Source organism: Mobula hypostoma, chromosome 6 (assembly GCF_963921235.1).
Source record: "Mobula hypostoma chromosome 6, sMobHyp1.1, whole genome shotgun sequence".
Classification (NCBI taxonomy): Eukaryota; Metazoa; Chordata; class Chondrichthyes; order Myliobatiformes; family Myliobatidae; genus Mobula; species Mobula hypostoma.
Window position 1 is genome coordinate 90980381 of NC_086102.1, and position 17804 is coordinate 90998184.

The 17804-nt window shown below is 41.5% G+C and overlaps 1 protein-coding gene across 4 annotated transcripts in view; it reads right to left on the reverse strand.

The window, feature by feature from the left end:
* Positions 1 to 17804, reverse strand: part of dgkh (diacylglycerol kinase, eta) — a 502553-nt gene that overhangs the window by 191924 nt on the left and 292825 nt on the right. For all 4 annotated transcript variants that reach the window (XM_063051189.1, XM_063051190.1, XM_063051191.1 and 1 more), the window contains 2 exons: positions 11187 to 11291; positions 9299 to 9431 (listed from right to left, as the gene is read on the reverse strand). In XM_063051189.1, coding sequence (XP_062907259.1) covers positions 9299 to 9431; positions 11187 to 11291 — 238 coding nt within the window. The remainder of the gene's footprint in view (positions 1 to 9298; positions 9432 to 11186; positions 11292 to 17804) is intronic.

The following is a 17804-nucleotide window of genomic DNA, read 5'->3' on the forward strand; positions in this document are numbered from 1 at the left end:
TAAATAGTGGCAGGGCCACATAAAGTTTAATTGCTGCAATCTCTGAACTATAAATATAATTATTAGTGAACATTTAGGGCTTGTTCAATGTTCCCAACTGATAGAGGGACTTCCATTATTTTTATAGTTACTGAGATATCACACGAGAAAAAAATACCAGAATTAAAACAAACACTGAATTAAAATTTTGATTTCTCTTTTTTTACAACATGGATGGAGGTCAACCCATCAAGACAATGGCAGTTCTTTAAGCAATCCCATTCTCTCACTTATTTCACTTCAACCTATTTTCTCATATTTGCCTGTAAATTGCAATCAAACTGTCCTGCAACACACTGACAAGAGGAGTGATTTTACTGTAGTCAATTATCCTACTGACCCACACATCCCTGGGACATGGGAGAGAACCTAGAAATCACACAGACAGCACCAGAGGTCAGGAATGCAGACATCCTACCTCTCCTGGAAGATCCGGGAGTCTCTCGCATATCAATAGTGGCTCCCTGATGCCCAGAAATTATATACAATATCCCGGAAATAGATTTTTTTGAGAGGGAGAGGGAGAGCGAGCATCCTGATTGGTCTCTCTTCGTGCTAAGAGTGGTCCCCGGGTAGTGAGGAAACAATATGATTTGGCGATATGAAACGATATGAAACAATATGAGTCATTTGCACCTTTCCTCATTCCCTGTCATGTTCACTGTCGAACTTGAACGCACGCGAGGTCATTACCCGTGCGTCATCCATGTCAGCGCGGGAAAAAGATCAACTCCTCGAGCTTGTAGATGATGGCAGGCTGAAAAGTATGTTTGATATAACACCTCTGCCAGCATTCCGGATCAAAGTCAAGGCTAAATACCCTGAGATAGCCACAGAAGCACTGAAAACGTTGCTTCCATTTCCAACATCGTATCGCTGCGAAGCGGAGTTTTCTGCAATGAATGCAACGAAAACCAAATTGCGGAATAGACTGGACATAAGGAACCCCCTTCAAATATCGCTGTCTCCTCTCACTCCTTGATGGGACCGTCTTGTTGCAGGAAAACAAGCCCAGGGCTCGCACTGATTCAGCGATATTCATGTGTTGCAATGATTTTATATGTTCATATAAAATACGCGCTGTGTGTTTAATATCCAAACATTATTTAAAATGTTATGATGCTATTGACTTATCACCTATATTCTGGTTGTGATTAACAGCCCCCCCCCCCCGCCCCCCGGTCGGCCGGTCCGCAAGAATATTGTCAATACTAAACCAGTCTGCGGTGCAAAAAAGGTTGGGGACCCCTGCTAAGTAGACCTATCAGTTTTCTCTGTGGGCGGGCTTTACAGTCGAACTCAAAAATAATGACAGTGTTGCTCACTGCACTGTTTGCAACAGTGACTTTTCTATTGCCCATGGTGGGTTAAAATGTAAAAGACATGTTGAGGTGAGTTTAACAGGTGTCATTACAGCATAGCTAAGGTTATTTAAACTAGCTGGCTGCCTGCTAAGGAGCTACGCTATTGATGTCCTACGTGATGAGGCCAAACTCGCTGCAGACTTGCTTAAAGTTGTAATAGAATAAACATGATAATATAAGTACATATTTTAATCAACTCCTGACGAAGGGTCTCGGCCTGAAACGTCGACTGTACCTCTTCCTAGAGATGCTGCCTGACCTGCTGCGTTCACCAGCAACTTTGATGTGTGTCGCTTGAATTTCCAGCATCTGCAGAATTCCTGTTGTTTACATATTTTAATGTCACATTTGCAGCAAATACCTAACTTGGTTTACAGATTAGACAAAATCACTAAACAAAGTATTACATACACCCTTGGAGGTCGACGGTGGGGGGGTGTGCTACCTCCCTGAAATGGCGGTGATACCTCCCTGAAATGAGTATCTGGGAATGAAACAGGGCTCAGGAGTTGTGAGTGAGCAATGCTTAAATGCCATATCACAGTGCTCAATTTAACATGAATTTCCCAATGCTGATGCAGATTTAATATAGCTGACAAGAAAATTAGCTGCATTTTTTCCTAGTGTATGCAAAATAATAAATATGCCCATGTCAGATGAGCAGTAACTCTCATTAACATTCCAAACTTTTCAAAATTAAAAAACATTCTCAGCTAACACAGTGAGTTTTCATCTTTATTTCCAATGCAAATTTTGTCAATGTAGAACAGGCAGGAATTAAACATTTTGCCATTTAATTATCTCCATCGAATCCTCTTTCCACGTCATTAAATCAAACAGTCAACTCCCTGTCACAGTGATTCCTATTGTCATGGGTTGAAAGCTGACTGATGGTGTCACACTCATCTTCAAATAATAATGTCACTGATGATTTTGTCAGTTAGCATATAGACATGGGTCTTAAAAGCAAATTGAATTATTTAATTTGATTGAAGATTCTTCAAAAGAATTATATCCCTCCTGGTGTGATGCAATTAATTCTGACAGACTTTCCGGATGAAGCTGCCATACACACATACCATCAATAACCTGAGGAGGGGTAACTAAAATCAAACCTTTGGAGGAACAAATTGAAAATGCCTCAGTTGTTGTGGAAAACATTGGCTTATTTGGTGACTGAATTTTCATGTTATGAAACTCTAATGAATTGTGTACTTCGGATATAGAGAGAGTAAAAGAGAAACAAAGTGGATATCTAACCACTGGAGAGATAGCAATGGAGAACAAAGAAAGGGTGGATGAACTCATTAAATATGCTATGACAGTCTTCACTGTGGAAGGCATCAGCAGTATGCCAGAAATTCGAGAGTGCCAGGGGGCAGAAGAGAATGCAGTTGCTATTAGTAAGGTGAAGGTGCTTGGGAAGCTGAAAGGGCTGAAGGTAGATAAATCAGCCAGACCAGATGGAGTACACCTCAGGGTTCTGAAAGAGAGAGCTGAAGAGATTGTGCAGGCATCAGTAGTGATCTTTCAAAAATCACTGGATTCTGGAAGTTCTGACAAACTGTTATACTGGATAGCAAAGGTCACTCCACTTAATGTCGCCATCATGAACATATATATGGAGAAAGATGCTGGAAAAGAACCAGTAACATCATGAAGGATCCCATCCACCCTGCTCATGGACCGTTTGTCCCACTCCCATCCTGGAGGTGGCTATGTAGTATCCACGCCAGGACCACTAGACCCAAAAATAGTTAACATCTCTACCCATTAACTCCACCACTACTTTATTATTTCCTAGCAGTCATCTTATGTACGGACTAGTATCACTTTATGGACATAAAATCAATGTACATAATCTATCTTATCTATTTATATTTACTGTGTTTTTTATTGTTATTGGGCTCTTTAACCTTTGTGTTTTTTGTGTGCATCAGATCCGGAGTAACAACTATTTCGTTCTCCTTTACACTTGGGTACTCAAAATGACACTAAACAATCTTAAATCGTAATATGTATTTTGCGTCAGTCTTCACAATGGAAGCCACTAGCAGTATGCCACATATTCAAGAATGTAAGGGGGCAGAAGTGAGTGCAATTTCTATTGCTAAGGAGATGGTGTTTGGGAAGCTGAAAGGTGTTAAGGTAGATAAGTCACCTGGACCAAATGGACAACACCCCAGAGATCTGAAAGACGTAGCTGCAAAGGTCATGGAGGCATTAGTAATGAGCTTTCAAGAATCATTAGATTCTGGAATGGTTCCAGAGGACTGGGAAATTGCAAATGTCACTCCATTCCTTAAGAAAGTGGGGGGGGGGGTGCAAAAGCCAGGAAATTATAGGATTATAGGCCAATTGGCCTGACCTCAGTAGTTGGTAAGATGTTGGAGTCCATTATTAAGGAAGAGGTTTCAGGGAACTTGGAAGGACATGATTTAATAGGTCAAAGTCAGTATGCTTTCCTTAAGGAGAAATCTTGTCTTACAAATCTATTAGAATTATTTGCGGAAATAACAAGCAGGATGGACAAAGAAGAGTCAGTGGGTATTGTATACTTGATTTTTAGAAGGTCTTTGACAAGGTGCTGCACATGAGACAGCTTAACAAAGCAAGAGCCCATAGTATTACAGGAAACATACCAGCATGGATGGAAGATTGGCTGACTGGCAGGAGGCAAAGAGTGGGTATAAAGGGGGCCTATCCTGGTTGGCTAGCGGTGGCTAGTGGTGTTCTACAGGAGTCAGTGTTGGGACCACTTCTTTTCACATTATATACCAAAGATTTGGATGATGGAATTGATGGCTTTGTAGTCAAGTTTGCGGATGATATTACGATAGGTGGAAGGACAGGTAGTGTTGAGGAAGCAGTGAGCCTGCAAAAGGACTAAGACAGATTGGGAGAATGGGTGAAGAAATGGGAGATGGAATATAGTACAGGGAAGTGTACGGTCATGTACTTTGAGAGAAGGAATAAGACCATAAGACCATTAGACGTAGGAGCAGAAGCAGGTCATTTGGCCCATCACGTCCACTCTGCCATTCAATCATGGCTGATCCGATTTTCCCCTCCTCAGCCCCACTCCCCGGCCTTCTCCCCATAATCTTTGATGCTGTGTCCAATCAAGAACCTATCAAGCTCTGCCTTAAATACACTCAATGACCTGGCTTCCACAGCTGCATGTGGCAACAAATTCCACAAATTCACCACCCTCTGGCAGAAGAAATTTCTCTGCATCTCTGTTTTAAATGGATGCCTCTCTATCCTGAGGCTGTGCCCCCTCGTCCTAGACTCCCCCACCATGGGAAACATCCTTTCCACATCTACTCCGAAAACTTTTGAATGTTGAAAGGCCTACACAATGAGATCCCCCATCATCCTTCTAAATCCCAGCAAGTACAAACCCAGAGCTTCCAAAAAATTCCTCGTAACCCTTTCATTCCTGATCATCCTTCTGAACCTCCTCTGAACCTCTCCAGTGCCAGCACATCTTCTCTCTGATGAGTATCCCAGAGCAGTTCATAATACTCAAGGTGAGGCCTCACCAGTGCCTTATGAAGCCTCAGTATCACATCCCTGCTCATATATTCAAGACCTCTTTAAATGAATGCTAACATTGCATTTGCCTTCCTCATCACCGACTCTATCTGCAAGTTAACCTTTAGAGTGTTCCGCACAAGGACTCCCAAGTCCCTTTGCATCTCAAATTTTTGGATTTTCTCCCTGTTTAGAAAAGTCTGTAGATTTATTTCTTCTACCAAAGTGTCTGACCATGTATTTTCCAACATGGTATTTCATTTGCCACTTTCTTGTCCATGCTCCTCATCTGTCCAAGTCATTCTGCAGCCTTCCTGTTTTCTCAATACTACCTGCCCCTCCACCAGTCTTTGTATCATCTGCAAATTTGGCAACAAAGCTATCTATTCCATCAACTAAATCATTGAGATACAACGTAAAAAGAAGTGGTCCCAACACCGAATAAAGGTGTAGACTCTTTCTAAATGGAGAAAAAATTCAAAACTCCAAGGTGCAAAGGGACTTGGGAGTCCTCGTGTGGGATTCCCTAAAGGTTAATTTGCAGGTTTATTCGTTGGTGAGGAAAGCAAATGCAATGTTAGCATTCATTTAGAGAAGATTAGAATGTGATGCTGAGCATTTCAACATTGGTTGAAATCAGGAATCGGTCAGGCTGCACTTGGTGTATCGTGAACAGCTTTGGGCTCCTTATGTAACAAAAGATGCTGACATTGGAGAAGGTCCTGAAGAGAAGGATTCCAGGAATGAGAGGGTTAATGTATATGAGAAGAGTTTGATGGCTCAGGACCTGCACTTACAGGAGATTAGAAGAAAGAGAGATTCTAGCTTGGACATTCAGAAAACAATGTGACTGACATTTTGCATTTTATAAGGCACTTCAGCCTATGACTTTTACACTGTAGGACACAAGAAATGCATGCTCTGTATTAACTTGTACAAAATGGCAACCAAAACACAAGATGATCCTTTGGTGGTGGAATGAATGTTGTATAGGACACTGCAATAAGTTCTCAAAGGAAACATGCAGATTGATGCTCAGTCAATGCTATACACACCCTTGGTACGAAACTGGAATGCTGGTAGAGATTTCTTGCTCAGGACCAAGGAATAGGATCTACTTGCTTATGATCTTCTGTTTTAGAAAGTACATCAAGCTGATACTAACACTAAAAAAATGGCAGTATTTTGCAGGAATGAAAATAATATTCTTGAATCCAGGAATAACTACAAGTGAGAAACAGAACTAAACAAGTCTACTGTAGAGATCGTGATTCACACGCATCACTGCAGGCTATGGATGTGCAGTCATAATAGCTAAAAGTTATAAGATATCAGGAATCAAGCTAGCTCACTTGATACAAATTGTTTCCTCACTCTTGACAAAAATCATTAAAACTCAATTCCGCTGATGTGCCCATGTACTTTTGCCCTTTCACACTTGTCAAGAAATGACACAGTAATCTCTAAAAGATTTTCTGGTGTAATATCAATCAGAAGCCTGTGACTCCATGGGTCACATAGGTGGGTTCTAAGTTACTTCAAGGGATATTTGTTCACAGTTTGATCCTATGTCGCCAATGGGTTCCAATGAATCTTATTTTAGTTACACTGATTCAATAGGGTTTCAAGTCAAGTCAAGTCAAGTCACTTTTTATTGTCATTTCGACCATAACTGCTGGTACAGTACACAGTAAAAACGAGACAACCTTTTTCAGGACCATGGTGCTACATGAAACAATACAAAAACTATACTGAACTACGTAAAACAACACAGAAACTACACTAGACTACAGACCTACCCAGGACTGCATAAAGTGCACAAAGCAGTGCAGGCTTTACAATAAATAATAAACAAGACAATAAGCACAGTAGAGGGCAGTAGGTTGGTGTCAGTCCAGGCTCTGGGTATTGAGGAGTCTGATGGCTTGGGGGAAGAAACTGTTACATAGTCTGGTCATGAGAGCCCGAATACTTCGGTGTGTTTTGCCAGATGGCAGGAGGGAGAAGGGTTTATATGAAGGATGTGTGGGGTCCTTCATAATGCTGTTTGCTTTACGGATGCAGTGTGTGGTGTAAATCTCTGTAATGGTGGGAAGAGAGACCCCGATGATCTTCTCAGCTGACCTCACTATCCGCTGCAGGGTCTTGCAATTTGAGATGGTGCAATTTCCGAACCAGGCAGTGATGCAGCTGCTCAGGATGCTCTCAATACAACCTCTGTAGAATGTGGTGAGGATGGGGGCTGGGAGATGGACTTTACTCAGCTTTCACACAAAGTAGAGATGCTGCTGGGCTTTCTTTGCTATGAAGCTGGTGTTGAGGGATCAGGTGAACAAGAAATTTGGTGCTCTTAACGATCTCTACGGAGGAGTCGTCGATGTTCAGTGGAGAGTGGTCGCTCTGTCTCCTCCTGAAGTCAATAACCATCTCTTTTGTTTTGTGCACATTCAGAGACAGGTTGTTGGCTCTGCACCAGTCTGTTAGCCGCTGCACCTCCTCTCTGTATGCTGACTCATCGTTCTTGCTGCTGAGCCCCACCACGGTCGTGTCATCGGCGAACTTGATGATGTGGTTCGAGCTGTGTGTTGCAGCAGAGTGAACAGCAGTGGACTGAGCACACAGCCCTGGGGGGCCCCCGTGCTCAGTGTGATGGTGTTGCAGATGCTGCTTCCAATCCGGACTGACTGAGGTCTCCCAGTCAGGAAGTCCAGGATCCAGTTACAGAGGGAGGTGTTCAGGCCCAGTAGACTCAGCTTTCCAATCAGTTTCTGAGGAATGATTGTGTTGAATGCTGAACTGAAGTCTATGAACAATATTTGAACATATGTGTCCTTTTTGTCAAGGTGGGTTAAGGCCAGGTGGAGGGTGATGGCAATGGTGTCGTCTGTTGAACGGTTGGGACGGTACACGATCTGCAGGGTGTCCAGTGAGGGGGGCAGCAGGGTCTTGATGTGCCTCATGACAAGCCTCTCGAAACACTTCATGATGATGGATGTGAGTGCAACGGGACGGTAGTCGTTGAGGCAGGACACTGAAGACTTCTTCGGCACAGAGACGATGGTGGTGGCCTTGAAGCACGTAGGAATGATGGCGCTGCTCAGGGAGATGTTGAAGATGTCAGTGAAAATCTCTGCTAGCTAGTCTGCACATCCTCTAAGCACTCTGCCAGGAATATTGTCTGGTCCAGCAGCCTTCCGTGGGTTGACCCCGCACAGGGTTCTCCTCACGTTGGCCATGGTAAGACACAGAACCTTGTCATTTGGAGGAGGGGTAGTCTTCCTCACCGCCACGTTGTTTTCCGCCTCAAAACGAGCGTAGAAGTTGTTCAACACGTCTGGGAGGGAGGCATCACCAGCACAGGCAGGTGGTGTTGTCTTGTAGTTGGTGATGTCCTGAATGCCCTTCCACGTGCACCGCAGGTCGCCGCTGTCCTGGAAGTGGCTGTGGATTCGCTGGGTGTGTGCACGCTTTGCCTCTCTGATGGCCCGGGACAGTTTGGCCCTCGCTGTTGTTTGGGCTGCCTGTCGCCTGCTCTGAAGGCAGAGTCATGGGTCCTCAGCAGCGCATGCACCTCCGCGGTCATCCATTTCTTAATTATTAAACTTTTGTCATCCAGTGCTGAATGTACAAGAAAATAAGCATGATACCAGAACTGAAAAATTACTATTTTTAATAAAAGACTGATCAGATTAGTCCTCAAACCTCCAGGAAAATAAAACACCACTGGAGTCGGCCATACAGCTGTGAAATTACCCGTTCCATCCATGTCCATGCAAATCTTTCGCCCATCTACACTAATCCCATTTCCTTGTACTGAGTATATATGCTTATCTAAATGCCCCCACATGTAGTGATTATATTGGATAATATCAGCTCCTGTGTCAGTGTGTTCAACATATCACCCACTTCATGTGTAAAAGATTTTCCCCTCAAAACCCCTTTAAAGCTCCTTCCTTCACCTTAAGCCGACCATGGAAAAAAGGTTATCCCCTATATGGGAAAAAGAATATTCGGGTAAGATAAGATGAAGTATAAAGGAGAAAGATTGTGTGGAACTTAGCTTTGGTATCGACCTGACTGGCTTTCTCCTATGCTGTAAATTCTGTCAGAAATCTTAATGATCTGATTCAACATTTATCCAACAATGAGGCAACAGCTCATTGACATCCCAAGCCTTAACATTCAAAGAGGATGACACAGTTAATACATTAAAAGTGAATAAAACAGCTGGCGTGAGATCTGGCCTGGATTAATGGGCACAGGGTGCACAAATGGGAAACCTCTGGGTTAAAGCAACAAATGGTTATAAAGTGCTTCAGTATATTTCATTGAAGCTCTGTTGATCGCAAGCTCTTTACCTTCGCAGGAGAGTCCATGAGAGGTGACACCAGATAGGCTTTCCCGGCAAACATTACAGAATGTAGGGCGAGCATGGGAGCAGGCATACCAGTTATGCATTCCTGAGAAATGCTCCACATTAAACTGTGCCGTCTAGTGAAGGGAAGAAAACAGGTCTGTTTAACAGCAGAAATCTCCACAAAAATCTCTCATAGTATACATGTAGTGTGGCAGTAATGGGTGTTTCCATTATGTGAATTGGTTATAATAAGATTGATGGATTAGGGAACGCTGTTTCCATTACATATGCCATATTGGTTACAGCATGATCTGGAAAATCTGTTTAAGTCTGTGCTTTGAAGGCAATTATAGCCTATTCTCCTGTAACATGACTATCCATATCACAAGGGTTCTTAGGAAGGTAAATGTCATGAGGATTCTTAGGAACTACCTTACTTTAAAATAACCATAAACTGGTATTTTATAATTCACATTCACTTACCTAATAATTTACTGCCAAATTAAAACAAACTGCTGGAGGAACTCACTGGGTCGGGCAGAACCAGTGGAGGGAAATAGACAGTCAATATTTAAGGTGGAGGCCCTTCATTGAATGATGAAGGGTCTCGATCAAAATGTCAACTGCCCATTTCCCTCCACAAATGTCTGACCCACTGAATTCTCCCAGCAGTCTCTTTGTGCAATAAATTCCAGATTCCAGCATTTGCAGTCTCTCGTATCCCTCAATAATTTATTTCCCATAAAGTTTCCTTTTAGACATTGGTTCAGTACAAATGAACATTTCTATTACTAAACAATGAAATCCCAGTAAATTTTAGAATCTTCTGCTGAAATGCAGAGTTCTTTATTTCTAACAAGATATATGGGATTACAAGTATTTCTGGATATAGATGCAAGTCCAGCAATTCACACGTCCTAGCCTTTCGTACCCAAATTTCTGATGCATATTCCTGTCAAGTGGCAAGATTGCAAAACCTATATAAAGAAGAGTTTTGCTCCTTTTCATGCAAATCACTTGTCCACCCCTGTCATTACAAAAAATCAAGAGGTCGAGTGGAAGAAGAGGAAAGAAATTCCTGCGGGTCTGACAATAATTAAATCCTACGTAGTACTGGTGGTATGACTTGCAAAAAGTGAGAAATAGTGCAAATTCTCCTACTAAAGATCTAAAGATTTTCACAGCTATTAACTGATTACGTAGTCACTTGTTACTATAACCTATTAAGTGGACAGCATTCCTTCAACTAGACTCTAGAAATGCCCCACTTCTCAGAACTTTGCTGCACTTGAAGCAAAACAATACCCTGCAATGGAACAGAGAAAGTCATTCAGTAAATCATTGTCTCATAACTCAGGTTATGGCTGATCGGTACCGAACTCAACCCACCTGCCTGCTATGAACATTAACATGGGGTTTATGTAGATATTCAATTTAAACACATTTTTAAATATTGATTAAATTCATCAAAATATGACTGCAGAATGGGTGGTGCAGCTCAATGAATCAAATTCACAGCACTCCTAATATTCCAGGTTCCCTGGATCGGAGAATCAGCTCTGGGGGAGAAAGGGAACTGGGATCATCACTGATGACTTGCACTTGCCTCAGAGAATGAGTCTGCCATCTGTTCTCTCAATCAGCAGGCTTCGGTTCCAATTCAATTACACAACCATGTGCAGCCTTAATAAAATAAAGGCAATTTCAGAAATAAAGAAAACAGATTAAATCATTCTCAGTTCATGGCCAGGGAGATGCTGGACGATTGCCCTCAAGCAAACTGTCATGTAGTATTTTCTATGATGCACGGTGTGAAGTTATCCTCTCATTTGGTGTTCATTGCAGGGATTCTAAACACAGTAATAGAAACACCGATATTGGAAGCTTACCTCGTAGTGTTCTCTACTTTGTACAGATTTTAATGAAGAGATCCAGTCTTCCATCTCTTTTCGATTCTCGGCACAAAGAATTAGTCTCCTGAATGGTGTAATTACCTGAAACACATTCCTCCATTAAGCAGAGCAAGGAAATAAAAATAAAACACTTTTGAAAATGTAAACTGTCCATGTAAGTCATTCATAAAACACAGCTTTATGGTGCTTTGATGCAAGAGAAATTAAATAATTGTGTGTTCTTTGTTCTGTCTGACAAGGTGGTCTTCTGTCTTTTTGCAGTGGTGGGATAGGAACATGGGTGGATACCACTGAGAACTGAGCAAATGCAAGAGCAGCACTCATTAATCATTAATGCTGAGCTCTTGCTTATTCAGATCAAACCAAACGATTCCCTGAAATGCATAGACAGAATCTTTTATCTGGTACAAGAGACAGTAAATTGGATATCAAACTGGCACTTAGTTTGCCAAAATACACCTTGCATCACTTGTGCTTAGCTCTCTTTTGGGAATGAATGCTATATCCTGACTAAAACATATCTCGAAAATTCTAAAACCACTTGATGATACCCTTTGCTGAGCAAAACCTTTCTCTATGCACCACTGTTTATGCTTTTACAGGGAGAAGGGAATTATATACAGCCTCAAGAATATATCTGTTCAAAATAGTTCTGAAACTGTTTTGAAGTATATAGTTCTATTAAATATTTACTATGAGTTCCTTTGCTATTTTTCAAGATGAACGAGATGGTGCACTGTTTATTAACGATGACCTTTTTTGGCAAATTGTCACAGGGAAACCATTATAAAAGTATGATTTTAGTCACAGTTCTATGCAATGTATTAAGACTCTAAACATTTTGCATATGATCCTGAGGCAAATGTGATACAATAATTATCTGGACAGAGAAAAGGGTACACTTACTCATGATGTGTTGGAATTTTTATAAGTATATGCATATCAGAAAAATAAAAAGTATGTTACATTTATTTTCCTATTTTAACAACCTCCAAAAGATACAAAGTGCTTTAAGGTCAAATTAATTTATCTGACATTTAGGAACTGCTATGATGTATAGAACACATCTATGCCAATATGAAGTCAGGGTAAGCTTATAAAACAGGAACATGCAAATAATGATTTCAGCTGGTTAGATGAGGGATAAATTTTGCCTAAGCTGCCAGTAAGGACTTCCTGGCCTAGGACTGTCAGGGTCACAGCTTAATACCTGCTAAGAGGTGACATACTTGACTGCAGAACTCACTCAGCACTGATCTAGAACTCTGTTCTTTCTGTGTTCAGATCTAAAGAATGAGGTCTAGACCCATAATCATCTGATTTTGAGAGAAAGAAAACAAACACTTAAGAGTGCTCTCGTTTCATTTCAGATTTCTGCCATCTGGATTTTAATTTTTAATAACTCAAGAAATATTTATTCCAACACAATGAATAACCATCAACTACTGAGCAATAGCTTCTGTTGTTCACAGCATCTACCTTTTGAAGGGATTGCTTGGAACTAACAATAGCAAAGTACAATTGCTATTATATAGCTGAGAAACTGATCTAGTTTGTTTTAAACCCTTTTGGGGATTTAAGAAAAAAATAAATCTTGAAATTCCTCACACGATGATGGAGTACACATCTCCAGGCTTGTAACACCCATCAAAGTATAGAACAGTCATTAAAAATTTTGGCAAAAATGACTTGCTCAGAAAGCTCCCAGAACCCTTCAAAAGCTGAAAATTCAGCTTGTGAGTCGGCGAGACTTCAAAGTAAAACTTCAATGATACAAATAATATCAAACAGCATTGACAGTGATGTTAAACACTTCAAGTTGTATCAGTAATGACAAACAAGCTGAAGATTTATTGGACCAGAAATCTACATATGTAGGTCCATTTTTTGACACCACCACACCCCCAGGAAGTTTGCATAAATTCCACAAAACATAATTTTTAATGTTTCTAGGTCAAATTGTGGCAATGCAGAAATGTGACACAGAACTTATCAAAATTTGTGCATGTGTACACGATTAAATTTCTGTGTCAGTCTCACAATGATAGCATCGTTCCCTGTACAACACATTTCTAGGTAGTGCCAGGTACTGGGCAGTCACCGAACCACGGCGTTATCATTTGGGAGCAGCAGTATTTAAAGTGAGCAGGGGGAGCAGATCCAGGATCAGCAGTGGGAACCCAATGCAGACAAAAAACATGGAATATTCCACCATTGTCTGTAATAAATTTGTGTGTTCTCCCCGCAACTATGTGAGTTTCCTCCAGGTGCTCTGGTTTCTTCCCGCAGTCCGAAGACAAATAGGTTAGCAGGTTAATTGGACACGCCGATGTAATTGGGTATTGGGGGTTTGTTTGGCCACAACAGCCTGCTATTGTGCCGTATGTTTAAATAAATAAACAATACCACACAACAACAGGCCTTGTGGTGCATGATGTTGTGCCAAACTAATTAATCAAATGTGCAACAAATCATTTCTGCCTCACATTAGTGACACTGTATTCCATCTGCCACTTCTTTGCCCATTCTCCTATGTCCCTCTGCAAGGTCCCAAGGTTCCTCTGGACGTCAATGCTGCTCAAAGTTCAAAGCAAATTTATTATCAAAGTACATATATGTCACCATATACAACCCTGAGATTTGCTTTCTTGCGGGCATACCCAGTAAATGCAAGAAACAATATAGAATCAATGAAAGACTGCACTCAACGACGAACAACCAATGTACAATAGACAAGAAACTGTGGAAATACAAAATAAATAAATAAGCAAGTAAGCAAGCAATAAATATCGAGAACATGAGATGAAGAGTCCTTAAACGTGAGTCCATGGATTGTGGGAACAGTTCAGTGATAGGGTAATAACTGTTCCTGAAACTGGTGGAGGGGGTCCTGAGGTTCTGCACCTTCTTCCTGATGGCAGCAATGAGAAGAGATAATGGCTTGGGTGGTGGGGATCCTTGATGACGGATGCTGCTTTCCTGTAATAGTGCCTCGTGTTAATATGCCTAGTGGTAGGAAGGCCTTTACCCATGATGGACTAGGCTGCATCCACTACTTTTTGTAAGATTTTCCATTCAAGAGCATTGGTGTTTAGATACCAGGTTGTGATGCAACCAGTCAATATACTCTTCACCACACATCTATAAAAGTTTGTCAGAGTTTTAGGTGTCATGCTGAATCTTCAGAAACACAGAGGAATTTAAAGTTACTGAACCTCTCTATCTCTGATCCCCCCCCCCCAATGAGTATAAAGTGAGTAGAACAGGGAGCTAAGCATCTGTGCTGATGGAGATCATGGAGGAGATGGTGTTGCCAATCTGAACTGACTGGGATCTGCAAGTGAGGAAACCAAGGATCCAATTTCACAAAGAGTTATTGAAGCCAAGGTCTTGAGGCTTATTAGTTAGTTCTGAGGAGATGATAGCATTGAATGCCTAGCCATAGTCGATATAGAGCATCTTGATGTACGCATCTTTGCTGTCCAGATGTTCCAGGGTTGAGTCAAGAGCCTCACTCAAGACCAAGGAAATGGCACCTGCCATGAACCTGTTGTGCTGGCTGGTAGGCAAATTGGAGTAGTTCTCAGGTAGTAGTTGATATCTTTCAGCACCAACCTCTCAAAGCACTTCATCACAGTGCATGCAAGTGCTACTGGATGATAGTCATCGAGGCAGGTTACCACTGCCTTCTTAGGCAACGGTACAATTGAAGCTGTTTAAAGAATATACTATTAACAGTGTCCTGTTCCTTTACATTTGATCTCCTAAAGTAATATGTGACTATAGCTTCTACTTCTTCCATACCTACAACTGATCTACCTCCTTGGATAGTCTTAAACACTGTACATAACATCATCAATATTTGTATCTTCTGCAAACAATAATCTACCCATCTACCTTTTCATCCAGTAATTCATATACTCTATTTCACAACTAACACAGATCTCCTTTAAGTCCTGTAAATTGTCTCTTTGATCAGCTCACTCCCCATATTATATTACCCTGATCTATCACTTGGTAGTGCAACCTCACAATTCCTTCAATTTGAGTTTGATCCTGACCCATGGCGCTGTCTGTATGGAGTTTGCATGTTGGAATCATAAAGTCTTAGAGACATTTAGTGCAAAAACAGACCCTTTGCCCACTGAAACCATACCAACCATGGCCAATACTAAAGTAATTTCACCACCCAATCACTGTCATCACCAAATACAATCTTTTGGCCTTCAGAGCGCTGACATTTAGTGGAAAAGGGAATGTTGTTCATAAACCTTGATATTCATAATTCCTCCATAATAATCATTGGCATCATTGAAAACAACAAATCAGACAAATCCTGGAAGGAACCAATCCATAAAATGACTAAAAAATCTTGGTCGTCAAAGTATGAAAACATTGGTTAACTATTGCAGCCTACTATATGCTCTCCACCACTGAGGACATCTTCAAGCATTGGTGCCTCAAAAAGGAGGTATCTATCACTAGATACAGGAACCTGAAGACTCACACTCATCAATTCAGAAAGCTTCTTCCCCTCTGTCATCACATTTCTGAATGGTCCATGAATTCATGAACACTATCTTGTTATTCTTTCTTTTTTCAAAGTAAAGTTCAAAGTAAATTTTATTATCAAACTATATACATCACCACGCTAGACTCCTGAGATTAATTTTCTTGTGGGCATACTCGACAAATCTATAGAATAGTAACTATAACAAGATCAACCAGAGTGCAGGAGACAACAAACTATGCAAATGCAAATATAAATAAATAGCAATAAATAATGAGAACATGAGATTATGAGGTAAAGAGTCCTTAAACCGAGATCATTGGTTGTAGGAACATTTCAATGACGAGGCAAGTGACAGTAGTTATTCCCTTTTATTCAAGAGCCAGGCGGTTGTGGAGTAATAACAGTTCCTGAGCCTGGTGGTGCGAGTCCTGAGGCCCCTATACCTTCTTTTTTCTCCACTGTTTATTTATTTTTGCAATTTATAGTAATTTTATGTCTTTAAAACAAATTTTACATCATCTAAGTCAGTAATAATAAATTTAATTCTAGTTCTCATTTCCAATTATAACTGTAATGACAAGTATCTGTATTTACAATACAAAGCACAAGAAACATCCTATTAATTTTAGGAAATCTGGTGTGTTGAGGAGGGAAAGGAATTTGAAATCATCATTATCACGAGAGGAAAAGTACTAGGCAAATTAATGTGACTGAAGGCTGACCAGTCTCCTGGAACTCATGTTCTGCATCCTATGGTGCTTAAAGAGAGTGGCCACAGAGATATTGGATACATTCACAAAATGCTGGAGGAACTCAGCAGGCCAGGCAGCATCTATGGAAAAGAGTAAACAGTTGATGTTTCAGGCCAAGACCCTTCATCAGGACTGAGAAGTTAGATCAAGAAGGTGGGGGGAGAGGAGGAAGGTGATAGGTGATAGGTGAAACCAGGAGAGGAGAAGGAGTGAAGTAAAGAGCTGGGAAATTGATAGGTGAAATAGATAAAGAGCTGGAGAAGGGGGATCCTGATCAGAGAGGACTGAAAACCATGGTAGAAAAGTAAGGGTGAGGAGCACAAGAGGGAAGTGATGGGCAAGTAAGGAGATGAAGTGAGAGAGAGAATCAGGAATGGGAATGGGAATGGTGGAGGGGAGGCTATTAATGGAAGTTGAAGAAATTTATGTTCATGCCATTAGGTTGGAGACTACCCAGATGGAATGTAAGGTGTTGCTCCTCCAACCTGAGTGTGGCCTCATTGCAACAGTGGAGGAACCCATGGACTGACATGTTAGAATGGGAATGGGAAGTAGAATTGAAGTGAGTGGCCACCTGGAGATCCCGCTTTTTCTGGTGGAAGGAACGTAGGTCTCCTAATCTAAGTTGGGTCTCACCAATATACAGGAGACCACACCGGGAGCACCAGATACAGTAGATGACCCCAACAGACTCACAGGTAAAGTACCACCTCACCTGAAAGGACTGTTTGGGGCCCTAAATGGTAGTGAGGGAGGAGGTGTAGGGGGCAAGTATGACACTTGTTTCGCTTGCAAGGATAAGTTCCAGGTGGGAGATCAGTGGGGAGGGATGAATGGACAAGGGAGTTACACGGGGAGTGATCCCTGTGGAAAGCGGGAAGTGGGGTGGGGGGTGGGGAAGGGAAAGATGTGTATTAAGGTGGGAACCTGCAGGTGATGGTAGAATTTACACAGAATTATGTGTTGGATGCAGAGGCTACTGGGTGGTCGGTAAGGACAAGAGGAGCCCTATCCCTGGTGAGATGGCAAGAGGATGGAGTGAGGGAAGGCGTGTATGAAATGGAAGAGATGCAAGTGAGGGTAGCGTTGATAGTGAAGGAAGGAAAGCCTCATTCTGAGAGTAGATGCAGCAAAGACGGAGGAACCAAGACAAGGGAGTGGCATTTTTACAAGTGACAAGGTGGGAAGAGGTATCGCTTTGAGAATCAGTGGGTTTGTAAAAAATATCAGTAGATAAACTGTCTCCAGAGACAGAGACATCGAGAAAAGGGAGGGACGTGTCGTAAATGGACTAGGTAAATTTGAGGGCAAGGTGGAAGTTGGAGGCAA